Source organism: Micropterus salmoides, unplaced genomic scaffold, assembly GCF_014851395.1.
Source record: "Micropterus salmoides isolate LMB-PRFRI ecotype aquatic unplaced genomic scaffold, ASM1485139v1 Ms_hic_scaffold_17, whole genome shotgun sequence".
In the NCBI taxonomy this organism is placed as follows: domain Eukaryota; kingdom Metazoa; phylum Chordata; class Actinopteri; order Centrarchiformes; family Centrarchidae; genus Micropterus; species Micropterus salmoides.
The window spans coordinates 2,709,421-2,729,830 of record NW_024040817.1 but is presented as its reverse complement, the minus strand read 5'-3'; the positions used below and the strand labels follow the sequence as shown (position 1 = coordinate 2,729,830).

Below are 20,410 nucleotides of genomic sequence, written 5' to 3'. Positions count from 1 at the left end.
AAAGGCCAGAGGCGACGAGTGTTAGAGAAGATACAACAAGTTAGACCGCAACACAAGGTAAGACGTGTGAATTTGGGACACATTTTTCTTGTTAGTTTTTTTTCCCCTATAGAGACATAAGTAACTTATTTTATTCTTATTTTACACTTTTATATTTATCTTTCCAGATGACACTTTCTTTCCATCCCGGTACCTCACAGCTCACCCTCCTCTTCTTCACCCTCCTCTGCTCCATCCCACGGACTGTCTCATCATACCCCTTCTCCCCCAGCGCCCTCCTGCCCACGGCGGATGGACCTGAGCTGGAGTCGGGCCTGAAAGACCCGAGGGACGACTGGCTCGTCCGGCCCGACGCCTGGGCCGAGTGGCCTCAAGACCCCCGGCCAGCCCCGCTGGAGCCTGGGGAGGAGGAGGGCGATTCCTGGGAAGAGGAGGCGCTGCTCAGGGCCCAGAGAGGAGACCTGATGGCCCAGCCGCTCTCTCCTTTCCCCGGGGGTCACTCTCTGGAGAGCATGCACTATCAGGAGGGAGGAGAGGGGGAGGAAGCAGGGAAGAGGAATGACGCTCTGACCTCCATCGCTGGAGGACTCCAAGCTGTGAGCCGGGAGAAAGGAGGATTCGGTTTCCGCTTTGGGAGGAAAAGATGGATGGACGGACGAAGGGACGGGGAGCACAGAGGAGAATAAGTGGAAATGATGAGGGAGGGGTTTCGACGGGAAGGAGTCTGACGGGAGATAGAGAGGGTGAAGCTGAGAGGAGATGAGTCAGCGGGTGGCGATACACTCAGCTGTTTTCTAGGCAGCAAAGATGGCTTCCAGCAACAGGCAATACACAGACATGCAGGAGTATTTAAATGATTTTTAAAAGTGTTGCTTGAAAAGTTGCCCATTCGATCACTGCCTTGAAAATAAGATGCAGTGCAATGTGTAGGGCAGGTTGCACTAAAGCTCCAGGAAAAGTTCGATAGAACAGGAGGACCAAAACAAAACACAGATATGATTTAATTGCAAAATCACCATCATCTAAACAAAACTATACAAAAGAAAATAAGAGTAATATACACGGATATGGATTCAACACCGCTACACTGTCTTTGCTTCTGTGACAAAGAAAGCAGTGACTGGATGTACAGAAAGACAGAAAGAGGACATGTCCACTCATCCGATGTTAAAGCTTCTCTGCAAAAGTGAATGTAAATGTTAATGTATCTCTGTCAGACACCACCAGTGTAATAAATCATGTACATATACTGTATATTGGACGTAGGCCTTTGTAAATGTGTTAATTTGTTGGCTTGACCATAAGCAATGAATAAAGAGTCGGGAGTTGCAGACTGTAACACGGATTTTGGGGTCAGATGTTTGATTCTTTCAAACAGCGTATGGACGTTTCACCAGATATATTCAAAGCCTTTATTTCACTAATACCACACTGTAAAAATACTCTGTTACAAGTTACAGCATCGAAAAAGTATAATCAGAAATAATTTACTTAAAGTATTAAAAGCACTCATCTGAAAGCTTTAGTTACTTGTTACTTTACAAATTAAGATTTTTTTCTACACACAAAACATGTGAAAAGCTTTTAAAATGTGTTTTGTTTAAAACAACCAACCACAAGTGCAGCTGAAGTTATGATAATTGTTTCTGACGATTAGCTGAGTTTCCTTTTAATCATTTTAATTTATTTTTAATAGCATTGAGGTTTGGACTATTTCCCGGACAAAACAATCATTGTGAAAGGTGTCACTATGGGCTCTGGGTAATTGGGACGACATTTCTCACTATTTTTTTACAAACCAAACAATCAACCAATCAAAGGAGAAAATAATCAGCAGAATAATCCCGAATGAAAGTAATCATTAGCTGCAGTCTAGTTGCTACCAATACCATTGATATCTATGGATTCAGAATAACCTGAGCTAATATAAGCATGCATCTAGTGTAATTATATAGGAAGTATGAGTTAAATATGTACAATACAGTTAAAAATTTCAAAAATGAAAATTAGATTTGTGATTTATTATTAATAATCACCCCTTACACAACCATCTTAACAGTTTTTGAACAAAAAAAAAATTAAATAAAACCCCTATTTTTTTACATCATTTTGCAGGTTTTCAATAAAATATGCACAGAACAGTGAAATAATGCACCTTTCGTGCAAACAGTCCAACGTGTTTTTCTCATGCATGCCACTGAGTAACGCCAGGCCTCTCTGTGAAGCTGTAGAGGGGCACCGGGCGAGGCCCACCCTGCCATGATGTCTTTGTTACAGGCTTCGCTTCGCTTGCAGTGCTCACAGCACATCTGCCAGCCTGTGTGCATGGTTTGCTGTGTCCAAATGGGAAATGAGCACAGGTGTGTCAGTCTTCTTGTCTGTCTGATGTGGCCACATCCACACTAAAACGAAAACAACGATCTCACATCAGGAAGTCAAATGTGAGCGTAGCCTCATTGTTTTTAAAGTCCTCCGTTTTCGCCTGTCTGTCCCGGAGTTCTTAAAAACAAAAACAGGGTCAGCAGCGTTTTCAAACTTCTTTGTTTTAGGGGTTCGGATTCGCCGTTTAAGTCTTTTAGGAAGGTAGTTGCAAACGTAGCAAAAGGGTCTGTGGTTTAAGATGAAAACGTAGTAGTGTGGATGTAGCCTGTGTTTCTAAAGTCACCCTAGATTATGATGTAGGTTAGATGATGTGCTTGGTGTCATTATCAGTGTTGGGCAAGTTACTCAGAAATTGTTCCTTGTTACTTATAACTCCTTAAAGTAAGAATATTAGCCTACGTTACTTATTGCTTGGTATTGATAGTAAGTAGTTTCGTTACTCGTTACGGTACTATCTCCCCCCTCCCAGCCTAAAAAGTGATGGACAACCTGTTCAGCAGCTCATTTTAGAAATGAATCCACCATGGATCAATGAGCCAAACTGAAAACACTGCAGCCTCTCAAACCAGATGATGCTATAATTAAATATTTTACAGGCTGTCAATAGGCTATGGGCCTACAGTCTTTAACAAACAGCACTATTCAGTGCTTTTGCATAACATAAAACGTTACTTAACGCCACTCTCTTGAGTCCACTCATCACTGGCAGCAGCGGCCAGAGTTTCCTTCTATAAGTTTCGCATTGTTGTGCTGCTTCAGCAGATGCTTCAATAAATTAAATGTAAAAAGATAATCCGGTTGTCGGGGAGGGATGATCTGGTCCTGGCCTGCCCCCTAGTGGATTCAGGTTTAACCCTCCAAGTACACGCAAAGTACGCAGGCAAGTATGTGAACAATGCCGTTTGCATTCCCGCCTGCCTGTCTACGCCGACGGATTGTTAAAAAGTAAGTATACTCAGGGCTTTAGGTCTGGCTTCTCGACTTCAACTGCAACCTTTTAGTAACGCTGTAACGTAACGCTGTAACGCAGCATTACTTGGATTAGTAACTATAATATTAGGCTACTGTTTTGTAAATGGTACATTACACCACTACTGGGGAAAGTATTGATATTACAGTAAATGTAATACTGCCCAACACTGGTCATTATTGAGAAAGGAGAAAAAAACTCCCCTCATGCAGCCACTGAAACAAACATTCACAACACTGTCAATCAATTTCCGACTCAAATACACACAATTGCATGTATCCAAAAAATAAAACAGTAAACTACAAACTAATGAAAGTATATTTTATACTACAACAGCTTTAAGTAGGCCCACTTTAAGTACATTTTCCATTTTATACTTTTACTTAGCAACATTTTCAGTGCATAAGTAGTGTTATAGTTTGATCTGAATACTTCTTCAAGCGGTTTCACGCAGTTGGTCTTCTCACGACATGTCTGCACCAAAAAAAAAAACCTTCCGTGTTGTAATCTGCCTAGCAACCCGTTCTGAATTATCTGATTGGTCGATTGGTCGAGCAGCAGCCTGAGCGCACACTTCTCTCGTCCTGAGCAGCTTTTTGTCTTGTTTTTTTTTATCATTCTCGTTTTAAAACCATGAATTCACCGACAAGCTGGATGTTTTTGTTCCTGCCATTACTGTGGCTGAATTTAGAGGCAGCTGCAAACGGTAAGTTAACTGTCGTCGGTCACGTTCATGTAACGTTAAACGGAAATAAACGTCTCTTAGTTTTTTACAGCAGTTCACAGTTAAAGTTACCAAATTTATTTACAACCAAAGGTTTATTTAAAGACCTTAACTTCTCATTTTCACGAGGTTGTCCAGATAACTTACAGATTCATAGACATATTTAAGAAAATAGACGACATGTATTGATCCTTTTATCTAACTTCCTACTTCCTCAACATGTGTGAGGCCTGTCCCTGCGTTACTTCCTGAAATATAACCGTTTAAAACTGTTTACTGGTTATAATGTTATATGTTCTTATTATATTACATAAAGCGTTAGCTGTAATCTTAATCGAATTAATATTATGTGAGATTAAAATGATATCAGTCATGGTTAATAGCCTATATTGTTTCTCTGACGTCGTTTCTCTGCACTGAACAGAGGTAACGTATGAAAAAGAAATGTGTAATAACAACATAAGTTTTCTTGTAAAATAATATATTAATATAATACTCTATTATTTGTTAGACGCCTTTTAAGTTTAGTGAACTACCTTTTTAAAATATTAAAACTTGTTATCAGCCCGGCTTTTATTACAAACTTATTGATCCATGGATGAAAACTTGATCACAGCAAACAGCAAACCGAGTTCAGCGCAGACAAAACGTATCAAAACGGTTTTTTCCAACGGAAACGGTGATGCCCTGAACACACCCTGCTGTGTACGCAAGCGCACTGCATTTTCCTGCCTTTTTTTTTTAACACCGTTGTGTTTATAAACTTTACACAGCTGATTGGGTGACACCTGAGACACGCCCACCAAACACACCTGAGACACGCCCACCAAACACCTGAAGCCCGTTGCGCAACGTTTTGAGATTGAACTCGCCCCACGATTCTGCAGCAGTTTACTGATTACGGTCAATGAATATGTACATTAATTACCAATAACATCACAACACAACAACATTAAATACAGAAAGAGACAAGGCGTTGAGGAGAAGACAGATCTGAACAGGACAAATAGAGACAACAAACAAAAGGAGCAGAAAACACTTTGTATGAGGGAGATATAAATTCAAATATAGCCTATAAATTAATTGTCTTATTAATGAGACTTTGTATGAGGGAGATATAAATTCAAATATAGCCTATAAATTAATTGTCTTTTTAATGAGACTTTGTATGAGGGAGATATAAATTCATATATACCTATAAATTAATTGTCTTTTTAATGAGACTTTGTATGAGGGAGATATAAATTCAAATATAGCCTATAAATTAATTGTCTTTTTAATGAGTACTTTGCCAATCATTAGAGAGGTTTAGATAGTTTTGTTGTTGTACAGTAATTTTGAGAGTGACTTGAAGAGATGTTGTAATTCATTAAAAAACAAATGAAAATTCTTGAAAAGTGTTCAAGTCTTATGGATGTAAAATTTGCCATGAAAGGTACAATATTTTTAGAGAATTATTGATTGGTTGTGAGTAGGGCTGGATAATATGGCTAATAATGTCATCACGATGAAACATTTTATATCCTTTGATATCGATAATTATCGCGATAACTGTCAAATCATTATTTCTTTCAAGTTTAAAGGCTGATTTTTGTTCCTGAGTGAAAGTTGGAGAGCCGAGATGGTTAATTGTGGTTTTAAACTTTTCATTATGGTCAGAACAAACAGTGGATCACTTCACAAATCTGTGGTGGAACATTCAAAACAATAAAGTAAAATCTTTATTTCATTCCCCTTTTCCTCAACAAAATACAATACAATACAAACATTAATGAACATTAATTGAACATTTGATATATTGTTATTGAGTAAAATTATATTGTGATAATCATCATTATTGTTTTATAGCCCAGCGCTTGTTGTGATTCAGTATTAAAATTTAGAAACAAGACCTTCTAATAAGGGTGTTAATGTGTTAAAACATAGATTTTTATTAAATGCTTTTCCTGCTGTGGTGTGTAAAGATGCTTTGTGAGCAAAAAATACAGAGGATTTTAAGTAAACTATATTATATTTTTATTAATAAGTATTTGTAGCTTTGTAGTAGTTTATAATATTTAACTCTCACATGGTGCAAAAAGTTATGAGGCTTGAAAAATTGAACGGAATGCGACCGAACGAGCTTCCCCTGAATGCACCATATAGACTAGAGCGGCAGAGACGCAGCGCCGCCATTTTCAGAGATAAGGAACAAGAAGCAGCCATCGCTGAGCCGCGGCCTGCGCGGAGTAAACACCGTCTTAAAGTCGGATAAAACTCGAGTTTTAGAGACGAGAAGGTCTCGTTTGAGAAGAAAATGTCTCTCGTCGTATTTTTGGTCCTGTTGGGGACAGGACTGACGGTAAACAGCGGTGAGTTAAGAGTTTTCTGACACGTTAACGTCAGCGAGGTTAAAAGTGAAAGTAAAAACAAGACGAGAGTTGTGACGTCTTAAAAAATAGGGTATTTATTTTAGTTTAATGTCGTTAAAATGGACGTTGAGTGTTTTTATATTTGGTATTACGGTAACTTGAATTAAAAACGGACGAGGAGAAATGGATTGACTGCTTCCGTGATCGTTCGTTATTTAGGCAGGGTGTAACTTTATAACATGTAAAGCAACGTTATAACCTTAAGTTAGGTGTAACGTTACAGTATCAAGCAAATAAAACTGTTCTCCAGCGTATTTCTATACATCTACAGTTTAAAGCTAAAACAAAACACTAGGGCTGAAAGTTTAACGTTTATTTTCAGCATCGATTCATTGTTTTTAAATTGTGAAAATCATAATTTGTTAGGTATACGTTTCGTATTGTGAACTAGCAGTACAAAAGCTAAAATATATATAATTAACCATCAGCAAAGACTGAAGAAAGCAGGAATTAAACACAGATGAGCACCTGAGAATGTTTGGTATTTGTGATTGAAGAATTAGTTGATCATAAGAATAACTGGCAATTAATTAACTAACAAATTGATTTGCAGGCTGATTGTTTCAATTAATGAGTTGTAAAATATTTAGTTTTTATGGGGATTATTGGTGCTTAAGAAACCAGATTGATCTGTCAGTTACAGGAGGAACTTAATGTTCCAGCAAAGCTGTTGGGTTGTTACTGTGGTATTTATTTCCTTCTCAGGTTGGCACCCAGGTCTTAGTGTTTATTGCTAGTTTCACCGCCCTCTGGCTGCTGTGACAGAGCTGGGCAGACAACATTGTTTAAATATCTGAGTTGATCAGCAAAGCCAAAATAGGCTCATAAACAAAGTTGGACTTTCCTCATTCGTTCTTGTTTTTTTTCTCACTCGAGCTTGAGGTAGAGTAGTGTTGTCTTGATACTGTAATTTCTAACTTCGATTCAATACCTTGAGTAAATATTGATATGAGATACCATGTTCAATAACACCTTGATTAAATTACTTAATATAATTACTAAATGTCTAATCAATGTATCTAAGTAAAGTTAATAGTACAAATGTTTGTTGGGCCAGTAACAGGACAACTAACTTATCAACAACCGTTTACTTTAATACTTCAGTGAAGTTTAAAGGGGAAACATATGGGCTTGTTGTATCCATTGACCAGCATCCAATCACAAATGAAAAGTATCAGCCAATCACAGTATGGCAGGGCTTGTTGAAACTCTGTCAGGAAGAATCAACCTTCGGCGCAAATGAGACAAAAAGCGGTGGTGTGAGTGAGAGGAGGTGGGGCTATCCAAGCGTGGGTGAGGAAAAATGTAATAATACAATTACTAAAAGACAAATTAGAATAAATGAACAAAAAGTACTGTCAGGACGGCTTTTACATTATCAATGTGCTGGATCATATGAGTCTGGGTGGTATAATACTTGTTGGTAGAAGCCCTTAGCGCAAGCTTTGTTTTCCTGAGGTTCCCTAAACGGTCTGTAGGTGAGGTTGGATAACTTTTAGTTTAATAAAGTTCTTCCCCTTGCCAATAATGAGTCACACAGTATTTTCAACTTTTGGTTCAGTGGTGGTTCATTGACTGAATTTTATCTGCCTTGTCTAATAAATATCTGTCTGTCTGTGTGACTCTCAGAGAGACATTCCCTCTATTACACCTACACGGCTCTCTCCGAACCTGTCGGACTCCCGGGCATCCACCAGTTCACAGCCATGGGTCGCCTGGACGGCAGGATGATCGACTACTTTGACAGCGAGCACCAGAAGAAAATTCCCACACAGGACTGGATGAAAGAGAAACTGGCTGCAGATTACTGGGAGAAAGGGACACAGTCCCGCCTGAGCAAACAGCAGTGGTTCAACGTCAACATCGACATCCTGAAGACACGAATGAGACAAAATGACTCAGGTAAGATCCATGAAACAAGAAGGGCAGCGACCACTTTTTGATGAAGACCATGAAACCAACAACTTTACAGATAAATGCTCTAGTAAAATTAAAGCATTTACTCTTTTATTTTTAACCAAAAAAGCACAAATACTCAAATCTGACCCACCTCTTCTCGTCTGTCTGGCTTTGTAATTATCCTTTTGTTGTTAGTCATTTATCAAACTTTCCTGGCATAACTTTTGGTTTCAGACGTCCATGTTCTTCAGTGGATGCACGGCTGTGAGGGCGACACGCAGCCTGACGGCACGATTAGGTTCCACCGCGGCATGGACATGTACAGCTATGATGGAAACGACTTCCTGTCCTTTAACGACACCGAACAAGTCTGGGTCGCCCCAACTGACGCGGCCGTCCCGACCAAGAGGAAGTGGGATGGGGTCCAGGTCCTTAAAGAATACACCAAAGGCTACCTGGAGAACGAGTGCATGGAGTGGTTGAGGAAGTTTGTGGACTATGGGCGAATGCAGCTTCGAACTGCCTGTATGTATGGAAGAAATTCATTATTACTACAGATGATGGAAGTAGCATTGATGTGAAAGTACTGTGCAGGTTGAAACTAACAATTGGGATTTACACCAAATCTTCATCAAATCCATATTCTATAAATTCCCATATCAAATCCACTCCGATTTAACTTTAAGAATTTGTAAGTAAAGTTAAAAATAATGTCACAGAAGATACATTTGATATCTGTAATCAGCTTTTTTGGGTCTGAGAGGTAGAAACACTACAGCTTTAGGTGGCGGCCTGACTGGCCAAAACAAGATGGAACCGGCTATCTCAACCCAACCATTGTGAACACCATACTCACTAACAATCATGGCCTTTAAATCCAGACAGAAAATAGTTTGGAAAAGACCTGAAATTAGTAGCTGTAGCAATAGATTATCTTTATAATGTGTCATTCAGTTTATTATAAAGCCGTCAGTAGTACAAAAAGTTTATTGTGTGGTTGCATTGATCTGAAGCATACTGCAAATATGAACTCTCTTTACGGCTTCTCTTTCCAGCTCCACCTGAGGTGTTCTTGTTCTCTAAGAACACCAAAGTTGAAAAAAAGATCATGTTGACGTGCCTGGCCACAGGTTTCTACCCAAAAGACATCATCCTGAACATCAAAAGGAACGGCCGCATTCTAGCTCAAGAGGACGGAGTGGTTACCTTTGGCGTTCGACCAAATGAAGACGACACCTTCCAGAGAAGAGACAGTGTGGAGATTTTAAAGAGTGACATGTCTAAATACACCTGTGAAGTGAATCATCCTGCATCCGGGTTACAAGTTGAGAAGGAATGGGGTAAGAAACTTATTTTAGTTTTTTAATTCAATTCAATTTTATTTATATAGCGCCAAATCACAACAACAGTTATCTCACAGCGCTTTTCATAAAAGAGCAGGTCTAGACCATACTCTGTGATGATATTTACAGAAGCCCAACAGTTCCCACCAAGAGCAGCACTAGGAGACAGAGGCAAGGAAGAACTTCCTTTTAAGAGGCAGAAACCTCTGCCTCCACCGGTTGGGGTGAAGGAGAGAGAGAGAGAGTGAGCAACAGAGAGAAAGAGGGCAGGAGAGGAACAGAGAGAGAGAGAGGGATGTAAGGAGAGAGAGGAGGGAGGCAGCCTACACAATATACACACAGAGGTACAGACAGTGAAGGTGATGTTGCTATAGACTAAATGAAAAATGGTACAGATATGTTTAGTTACCATTTGTCATTGTGCTTGCTATGATTAATACCACTATTGCACAAAGTGTTTCATATGATTGAAATCACTGTACCAGCAAAAGTTCTTTGTCTTAAGCCACAAGGAAGTCCTGAGACTTTGGCCATCATGTCTATCTGTTACGGTAACAAATTCAAATCAGGGAACACAACAACATTAAAACAAGGAAGTTCAGTGAGACAACACGACAGCAGTCAGAAGGTTTGGGAACTGATTAAGTTATAATTAATCAGAATGATCCTTTACATGACAGGAACAAACTAAAACCATGAGTAAATCATTTGGTGCACTGCAGTAAAAGTCCCATAAAAGCTGCATATTAATATGATTTTAATACGTTCTTCTACTGGAGATCATCATTGTCATTGAAGATGGTGCTGAAAAAATGTATTTTTGTATCATATGTTACATGTGATGAAACTGTTGGAGCATACTAAACAAGGCTAATGTTTTTACAATAATATTCTTTTGGAAACTGGGGAGTTCCAAACTTGTAGAAGGTAAAAATCCTTTTTGATGCTTGACATCCTCTCAGAACATCCTCTTTTCTGTGTCTCACCAGCACAAATTACTAAATTAATGTTATTTTCTTATAATCAGATTGCAGCAGTACTGTCGCTCAGCTTCTACATTTTTGTAGCGTACATCAACACCATAGTAAATAAACCTAACAAATAGAAATGATGCTCGAAGTGAAGTGAATATAAAACTAATATGTTTTCTGTGTTTTAGATCATAAACTTCCTCCTGGACCTGAAGGACTTGGACCCATCATTGCTGGGGTGTTTGTGGTCCTTGGGCTGATCGCAATGGGTGTGGGGCTGGTTCTCTTGTACAAAAGAGGTGTATTTGGTAGGTGGCATATATTTATATAACCATCGTCAACAAGATAGCAGTGAGGTAGAATTTTTATTATTATTATTCTGTAAGAAATTCCTCAAAAATTAGTACTTGATGTTACAGTCTCACAGTAAGGCAGAAGGATGTAGTGCGAAATCATCTGTTATTATTTTATGAGGAACTTCAGGAGGTTTTCAGAGGTCACATCGAAGAGTAGTCCTTTCAGTCATTATGTGCCGAAGGTGTTCCTTATTTTTAATTCACTGAACTGAAAGTTAACAGTGACTTATTTTAAAACTCTAAATTTGTGCTGGGAGCTTCATGGTGTTGAGTTTCTGCCTCACAGTCAACTATAGTGCTCTGCTGTTTTCTGCTTCTTAGACGCACACAATAACTCCTACTGCCTGTAGTACATAAATATATTTTCTATTAAATGCAATTTAAAAACTACCATAATAAAAAGGACTTAAAGCATGCAATAAAAAGTAGGATAAAGACGCAGTTCTAGCAGGTTTAGCCCCACTACTATCATGTAGTAGTGATGTCGTTCTAAACCCACCTTTCTACTGTAAATATGTTAACATGCTAAAATGCTTTGAGTTTGGTGTTATGACATTGAATAGTGTGAGACTACAGAAATATTTGTTCTACTTTGCTGTTTATACTGAGCTATCAATCCCTTAAATATTTCCTCATGTCTCCGGGCTGTTAGGCCAGTGTCGCTCATTGATGAGCAGGTCTGAATGAATGGCATTATTTAATATACAGGATGTGATGAAAATGTTTTTTGGTGTTTAATTCACTGAATTAGCCTATGCTGTTATTTTACATGTTTTCTTTACTGAAATTTTGGGAAATGTGCAATAAATTTTTATCCACCACAATATAAAACACATAAAATTGTGTGAGAGGATTTTATAAGCCACCCCATAACTAACAGTAAACATTAGCATTTTGTTATGCTCACTGTAAGCATGTAAAAGTCATGAAACTTACTGTGACAAAAGTCCGTCCACCTGTAATCCAGAGGAAACACAAGAGTTGCTTCCGTTTTCAGTATGATCTGTGATCTCTGTCATACATGTGGGGATTATTGATTTTGTTAGAACTAAACATTTTATGTGAAAAAGACATTGTTGGCACAAGAGCTGTGGACATGTGGAACTAAGATAATTTTACTGTGCTTTAATGTTTGTTTTTTTTCTCTACCATGCAGTTTGCCCTCATCACCTCATAATTGAGAGAGTAAAATTGATTTCAAACAATTTTAAGTCAAGCCATTAGATTGTCCTCAAATTGAATCAAAGTTCAAACTGTGAACTGTAATGCTGTGTATTCAAAAGTCAGTAGGTTTATGGAAGGAAGGATGCAGATTTAGACCATGCTATTGTCATCTCTGATCACTTACAGTCTGTGTTATCATTATCTCTATTCCAGCTAGATGCACAGCTGGAGCCAACTCTTCCCACGGTAACTACTTTATTTCTCTATAAGTCTTATTGAGTTCATTGTTCAGAGGCTACAGTAACTTGATGACTGCACAAAATGAAATGTTGTTTGTGTGCTCTCTGCTAGCTGCTCTTAATATTAAGCCAAAGGTCTTTTGTGAGTTTTTATTTCTCCCACGATGTGTCCCTCCCAACAGAGTGACACCTCTTCTCTAGTTTCCAGAGTCACATTCTCCCTTTCATTTGTATCAATAAGACGTCCAACAGAATAATTGTACTTTCAAACAGCACTAAAATGTGTTTGTTTGTTTTGGTTAGAGCTTTGTAAGATCTATTTATATTTGAGTTATTTAATTTCATTTAAAATGTAAGCTGCTAGAAGGAAGCTGTGACGCTGCCTTTTGTAATAATCCAGAGGTATTTATTTATGAGTGCTGCCTAAACTGGGACTAGTTGCACTGACTTGAGTGTGCAGCTTTGTTTTTTTTTTAGGTAAATCTAAGTATCAGCAGATATCCAATACTAAATGTTTGGGATGGGGATATCCCTCCACTGAACTCATTGTTGTTTTGGTCTTTTCATATGAATTTTTGACAAAAAGAAAAATAGTGAATAACACTAACCTTATCCTTTAAGTTAGTCAGCCTTACACGGGCTATTCCAAAACTATCTAAATGGATAAAAACTGTTTTGTCTTTATTAACAGGAGCACAACCTTTATCTGTGATTATTGTCCCTGGTAAGTGCTTTATTTTTCTACTCTTTATTATAAAAGCGTTTAAGTGTTTTTGTGCAATTGATAGTTATATTGTTACAACCCTGACTCAGGAGGAGGAAACGCACGTTACATAAAAGGGATTTCTTTTAGTAGTGGTTGTTTTAAAGTGATTTTGTCATGCTCACACGTGCTGTCGATGGGCCTAAAATAACACTAAGATGACGTGACTTAACATTTCCTGTGTGTGGCTGTGTACAATAACACAAGCAACGGGGCCACAGCTCACATCCAGTTTATTTTTATCTCTGGATAACTATTTAAATTATCAATGTACGTCACATTGGTCAAGGGCAAATACTTTGTGATTAATGTTCAGATTGTGGACTTAAACACTTTGTATTTTAAAGGTCAGTAGGCTTATGGAAGAACGGATGTAGATTTTAGACCACACCATTGACTCCATCTGTGATCAATTACAGTCTGTTTTAACATGGTCTTTATTTACAGCTGCTACCAACGGTGGAGCCAACCATGCCCAAGGTAACTACTTTGTCTCTCAGGAAGTCTTATAAAGTTCAGTGTTCAGAGGTTACTGTAACCTCATGACTGAACAAAACCTTATCCTTTAAGTTAGTCAGCTGTACACGGGCAATGCCAAATATTTCTAATTGGGTAAAAATAATACGTTTATTTTGTGTGTTTAACTTCATTAACAGGTCCAGATGTAGTCACAGATCCCAAACGTAAGTGTTTTATTTCTGTGCTCCTTTGGTAAAAATGTTATTCCTGTCATTTTTAAATGCAAATTATATTAATATTGTTACAACCCGTACTCAAAAGGAGGAAACCCAAAACAAAACTTTATACATTGTAGTTCTTTAATTTCTTTAATGTCCCATTATACAGTTGTGCTGTCGATTAGCCTGAAAACAGTGATAAGATGATGTACAAATAAAAAGGCAATGGAAAAAAATATACATATAAAAACAGGTTGTAACAGATGGGCCTAAATATTTACTGTGTGTGTGTGTGTGTGTGTGTGTGTGTGTGTGTGTGTGATAACACAGAGGAAGAGACCAAATCTCTCAAGGGTAAGTGTTTTCCTCTAGAAAGATATAACCAAGACATGATGTTGCATTGAGCTGTTTAAATGAAATACATTTTCTTTTCTTCACAGGGTCAGATGGGTCTCTCAGCAGCGGTGACTCTGGCGTCCCCAGTGAGTTTCTTTGTAAAGTTGTCATTTCCCCCATGATGATTAACACAGCAAACCATTTCAGTTGCATTTGCTGTAACTGCAATGGACCAATGGGAGAATATATGCATATTTAAATCCTATGAAGTTCAGTGTTCAGAGGTTACTGTAACTTCATGACTGAACAAAACCTTATCCTTTAAGTTAGCCAAATATTTCTAATTGGGTAAAAATAATAAGCCTATTTTGTGTGTGTTTTCACTTCAGAAACAGGTCCAGATGCAGTCACAAATCCCAAAGGTAAGTGATTTATTTTTCTGCTCTGTATTGTAACAATTCCTGTAATTTTAAAAGTTTTTGTACAGATTACATTTATATTGTACTGACAACCCTGATTTAAAAGGAGGAAACCCAAAAGTCTGCACAAACCAAACTTTATACATTTGTAGTTCCTGCATGTCCTATGAGATAGTTTCCTAAAAGTAATCCATTTCTGTTGTGAAGTTATTTGTCACGCTCATACGTACATAAGACATCATAAGATGATGTACAAACAAAAAGACAACGTAAAAAAAAAACAGGTTGTAACAGATAGGCCTAAAAAGTGTGTGTGTTGCATTGAGCTGTTAAATGAAATACATTTTCTTTTCTTCACAGGGTCAGATGGGTCTCTCAGCAGCGGTGACTCTGGCGTCCCCAGTGAGTATCTTTGTAAAGATGATTAACACAGCAAACCATTTCAGTTGCATTTGCTGTAACTGCAATGGGCCAATGGGAGAATATATGCATACAGTCCGGTCCATAAATATTGGGACATTGACACAATTCTCATCTTTTTGGCTCTATACACCACCACAATGGATTTGAAATGAAACTAACAAGATGTGCTTTCACAGCAGACTTTCAGCTTTAATTTCCAAGTCAGGTGAACGGTGTAGGAATTACAACAGTTTGTATATGTGCCTCCCACTTGGGACCAAAAGTAATGGGACAGATTAACAATCATAAATCAAACTTTCACTTTTTAATATTTGGTTGCAAATCCTTTGCAGTCAATTACAGCCTGAAGTCTGGAACGCATAGACATCACCAGACGCTGGGTTTCATGGTGATGCTCTGCCAGGCCTCTACTGCAACTGTCTTCAGTTCCTGCTTGTTCTTGGGGCATTTTCCCTTCAGTTTTGTCTTCAGCAAGTGAAATGCATGCTCAATCGGATTCATTGACTTGGCCATTGCATAACATTCCACTTCTTTCCCTTAAAAAACTCTTTTGTTGCTTTCGCAATATGCTTCGGGTCATTGTCCATCTGCACTGTGAAGCGCCGTCCAATGAGTTCTGAAGCCTTCGGCTGAATATGAGCAGATAATATTGCCCGAAACACTTCAGAATTCATCCTTTTGCTTATGTCAGCAGTCACATCATCAATAAATACAAGAGAAACAGTTCCATTGGCAGCCATACATGCCCACGCCATGACACTACCACCACCATGCTTCACTGGTGAGGTGGTATGCTTTGGATCGTGTGCAGTTCCTTTCCTTCTCCATACTCTTCTCTTCCCATCACTCTGGTACAAGTTGATCTTTGTCTCATCTGTCCATAGGATGTTGTTCCAGAGCTGTGAAGGCTTTTTTAGATGTTGTTTGGCAAACTCTAATCTGGCCATCCTGTTTTTGAGGCTCTCCAATGGTTTACATCTTGTAGTGAACTCTCTGTATTCACTCTGGTGAAGTCTTCTCTTGATTGTTGACTTTGACACACATACACCTACCTCCTGGAGAGTGTTCTTGATCTGGCCAACAGGGTGTTTTCTTCACCAGGGAAAGAATTCTTCGGTCATCCACCACAGTTGTCTTCCGGGTCTTTTGGTGTTGCTGAGCTCACCGGTGCGTTCTTTCTTTTTAAGAATGTTCCAAACAGTTCATTTGGCCACACCTAATGCTATCTCTCTGATGGGTTTGTTTTGATTTTTCAGCCTAATGATGGCTTGCTCTTTGGATCTCGTATTGAGAGTTGACAGCAACAGATTCCAAATGCAAATAGCACACTTGAAATGAACTCTAGACCTTTTATCTGCTGGGATGATGAGGGAATAACACACACCTGGCCGTGGAACAGCTGAGCAGCCAATTATCCCATTACTTTTCGTCCCTTAAAAAGTGGGAGGCACATATACAAACTGTTGTAATTCCTACACCGTACACCTGATTTGGAAATTAAAGCTGAAAGTCTGCAGTTAAAGCACATCTTGTTTGTTTCATTTCAAATCCATTGTGGTGGTGTATAGAGCCAAAAAGATGAGAATTGTGTCAATGTCCCAATATTTATGGCCCTGACTGTATTTACCATAGAAAATACATGGAAAAAGTTACAGCAAACAGTCTTCTGTTTTCATTATCTATTGTGTTATTTATAAATTAACACTTTTGTTCATCCCTGAAGGAAATGGCGCGGATAACAAAAACTCCAGCCCTGAGTCCCAAAGTCTTCTGGGACAGGATGAAGAGCAACAAGCCTGAAGTCTCTGCAGACAATATAATTTCCATCAGAGTACAGAGCCCTCTGGAACCAAATTTACCAATTCAACAACTACATTTACTGTGGGATACAAGCATCAACCCACTCTTGTGTTGTAGCAGATGGGTGAGCTTGTTTTTATTATCAGGGTTTAAAAGATTGTGGGTCAGGTTTGGATTCAGGAAAGTGAATAGAAATATATGAAAAAAATGAATTCAGAAAATCGCACCTTTAAAGAGAGAAAAATATGTTGTTGGATCAGAGATCTTAAATGCTCACATTTAAAACTAAATAGATAAAACTGTGTGAGTCAATATTGCACTCAAGGTGGGTGGGACACTTAAATTAATCAGCATTGAACTACATACAGGACATTTTTTATTATTATATAATATAACATTTTTATAAATTAAGATAATCAAATAGAAGAAATCAAGTCTTTACAAAGGGAGGAAGAAGAAATTGCTTTAACAAATATCACTTCTATAACTTTATTTACTACAAATCATAGTGTGCTTCACATTACTGCTAACAATCCTCAGGAAAACTCAATTTATTTTTATTTTATGCTGTGAAAACAGTGACTTTAGACTTGCTGCAGATGATCCACAACAGGAAACGTAACTTTTACAATAAATACAACAGATGTGATGTTTGTTGTGGATTATTCAACCTGAGGATGTTTTAAATTCCACAAGATTAAAAGTGCATGGAAACCAATGGCTACCTCAAAACACACAATTGGAAAGAAGCTTTTAGCGCTTAGTTCAGTAAACGTGATTTGTAGTAAATGAGCTAAAATGCATAAATACACTGGTATGATCATTTAAGTAGTCACAGGGTTCAGCCTGGATTAAAAAGAAGTAATCAATGTATTTTCAGATGGGTGAAAAACATTGATCATTTAAAGCAAATTACTGCTTAAATTCATTTAATACTCTGTTGTAAATAATGTTTTTATTGTTTAAGCTCTTAAAAAGTGCCTTTTTACCGCCTGTTTATCTGTCACTATAAAATATGCTCACTGATTGATTTATAGGACTTTTGAATTAAGAATTTCATCAGTTCTTTACTCCAGATTAAATTAATACTGTTTGCAGAGTTTTACTGTAAACACATTAATTTAGTAATTGTTTGTGGTGGCTTTTCTGTCTTAAACAAATGTAATATATTATTTTTTGGTTCTTTGGCACTTATGTAGTCAGCAAATATGGAAATATTATTATCAAGCTGTTTATTTTTAAAAGTGTGAGGATCGTTTGCTTATTTACCTGTGGTGTAACATTCACTCCTGGGGATAATATTTCTTTAAATATCTCTTTTTCTTTGGAAATGAAATGAAATATGACATTTGAAGAAATCTCCATTATGTTATGTAGTTTGTCAGCGATAACATGGATTGTAAGACTGTAGTGGAGATTATTAAATATTTGCAGCTACTGTCTAAAAAGTTATAATTAGTCATTAATATTTAATTGTGAATCCGTGTGCCAAAATTTTAGGATGGAAATTAAATTCTATTTTGTGTATGTTTTCTTTAAAAGGCCAAAGCCAAAACATGATCACATTAGTATTTCCCCTTTTACCTGTGTTGTCTCTTTAAATGTTCCCTGTTTGGGGGTTGTGGTGTTTGAAACATGTGCTCATGTTAAATAAAGGCAGTCATAACAAAATGGTTGTTGAACTGAAGTGGTGTTTAATGAGCTGTCCTGCAGTAAAGAGATACCAGCTTTGTGAGGAAGAATCTATTTGTGGCAGCAGCTCCTTCATCTGTTCAGAACAAGCTGGAAGCTCTGAACCTGAATGAGTAAATCTGCATTCTTTGCAACAGCCAGCAGGGGGCGACTCTGCAAAACTGAAATCTGACACGTTTGAAAAATGTTTTAATGATAATAAAACATTTATTTATCGTGTAAATATATCTAAAAAGTATTTTTATTTATAAAAGACAGTGTTGGAGCTATATTCTTATTTTTGTTTATTTTTGGCTTAAGTTAATTTATAGCCCAATTTATTTCTTTTCTTGTTAAAGTTAATTTGGTTTATTTTGTAGTTATGCTTTACTTGCATTGTCGTTTGTTGGTCACATGGTGTTATGTTCATTTGCATAAGTAGGTCAAGGTGAGAGGTGCCGCAGGCATGAGGGCATATGGTTTTTTACCAGCGTGAGAGAGGCAGCAGAAATGTCTGTGAGCTTGCTTATGTGTGTGAATAAACCTCCTCAAACTCAGTCTTGTTATGGACATCACTTTGCTTTGGTACCTCTGAACCTGCGTAAAGCCTAACCATGACGTAGCCTCAAGTGGCCATTTGAGAAGTTTGTTATTATTTGTTTTTGTTTAAGTTTATGGACAAATAGCCACTACATTAAGTAAAAAACCTGCCCTGGATATATTGTTGGTTTGCGTGGATACTGGACTTGTCGTTTGCTGAATTGCCGTTTCGAAAGTGGATTATTCACCTGGATGTGGGAGACAAACAAAGGAAAGGGCCTAGGAGTGACGGAGCCAGGGGGCTGGATGCAGTGCAAACATCGAATAATACGACCCATCCGACAGTGTAAAATTTCCCTGGACACCGTACTGGATAACGATGAAGCTACTGGAGCGCTGGAGCTGCACTACGGAGTGGAGGATATTATTTGCTGCAATTTGAATTCGCAAAGGCCCAAAGCCTTCACAGGTGATGCGCACAGCCGCGCGCAACAACAGCTACTGCGTGCATTCAATTCCGTGCACAAAGGCAACCACCGCAACAAATGAAGTTCCACAAGGTATGTGCTTTACTCACTCTTTGCAAGCAACTGTGTGTGTACATGACCGACATCAACAAAGGGTAAAATGTCTGACGTTGCATCTAAAGCCACAAGCGACACGGCGCTTCCTACAAGAAGACGCGCAAGTTTTACTGCTAAAGGAATGATGTTTTTTATGCAGACGTGTCAGGAAAAGAGATCGGTGCAATGCAGACGAGCCAAATCGTACATGAATCAGATGGATAAGTTGATGCAGTCTGCAGACAATATTGATGCAGTCAAGTCTCTTTTGGATCAATAATAATATGTGTTGATGAGGCAAAACAACATCATTTGTCATTTGTGTCACTGGACATACCTCAGGAGGAGAAGGAGAAACAAGATAAATATTTTGAACAAAAGGAAAAGTGTTTTTCAAGCTTTATTGATGACGTCAAAGGTTGGTTATCAAACACAGGCCATTCATATGAACTTCCAATTAAACCACCTGATAATCCAACTGATATTGGGCCTGAGGACAGTGTATCCAATAAAGGTTCTGAAACGCGTTCAAAGGCTTGTTCTAAACTGTCAAAGACTTCATCCAGTGCATCTGCAAAAATATTAGTGCAAGCAGAAAGAGCAGCGTTACAGGAACGCATGGCTGCTCTAAAACAAAGGCATATTTTGGAGGATCAGGAGGAACAAATACGACTTGAACAAGAGGACTTACGGAAGAAACGGGAACATTTAAGGAGAGAAAAGGAACAACTTGCTCTGGAGGCAGAATTAAAGGTGACA

At 38.1% G+C, this 20,410-nt stretch overlaps 2 protein-coding genes across 4 annotated transcripts; both read left to right on the top strand.

The window, feature by feature from the left end:
• LOC119907832 (pyroglutamylated RFamide peptide) lies at positions 1-1,345 on the top strand. Its single transcript, XM_038725514.1, has 2 exons — positions 1-57; positions 168-1,345. Exon 2 carries the CDS (start codon positions 168-170, stop codon positions 684-686), a length of 519 nt encoding a protein of 172 aa, XP_038581442.1. The 5' UTR covers positions 1-57; the 3' UTR covers positions 687-1,345.
• Positions 1,346-3,879: 2,534 nt separating this feature from the next.
• On the top strand, positions 3,880-18,550 carry LOC119908110 (class I histocompatibility antigen, F10 alpha chain-like). Of its 3 annotated transcripts, none has more exons than XM_038725861.1 (14): positions 3,880-4,058; positions 8,117-8,389; positions 8,621-8,911; positions 9,442-9,726; positions 10,889-11,008; positions 12,434-12,466; positions 13,151-13,183; positions 13,670-13,702; positions 13,879-13,905; positions 14,230-14,253; positions 14,340-14,381; positions 14,625-14,657; positions 15,015-15,056; positions 16,801-18,550. In XM_038725861.1, exons 1-14 carry the CDS (start codon positions 3,986-3,988, stop codon positions 16,875-16,877), a joined length of 1,386 nt encoding a protein of 461 aa, XP_038581789.1. In that variant the 5' UTR covers positions 3,880-3,985; the 3' UTR covers positions 16,878-18,550. The 3 variants fall into 3 exon arrangements, with proteins under 3 accessions (XP_038581789.1, XP_038581791.1, XP_038581790.1); XM_038725862.1 differs by lacking the exon at positions 3,880-4,058 and adding an exon at positions 6,237-6,427; XM_038725863.1 differs by lacking the exons at positions 14,625-14,657; positions 15,015-15,056.
• Positions 18,551-20,410: the final 1,860 nt, after the last annotated feature.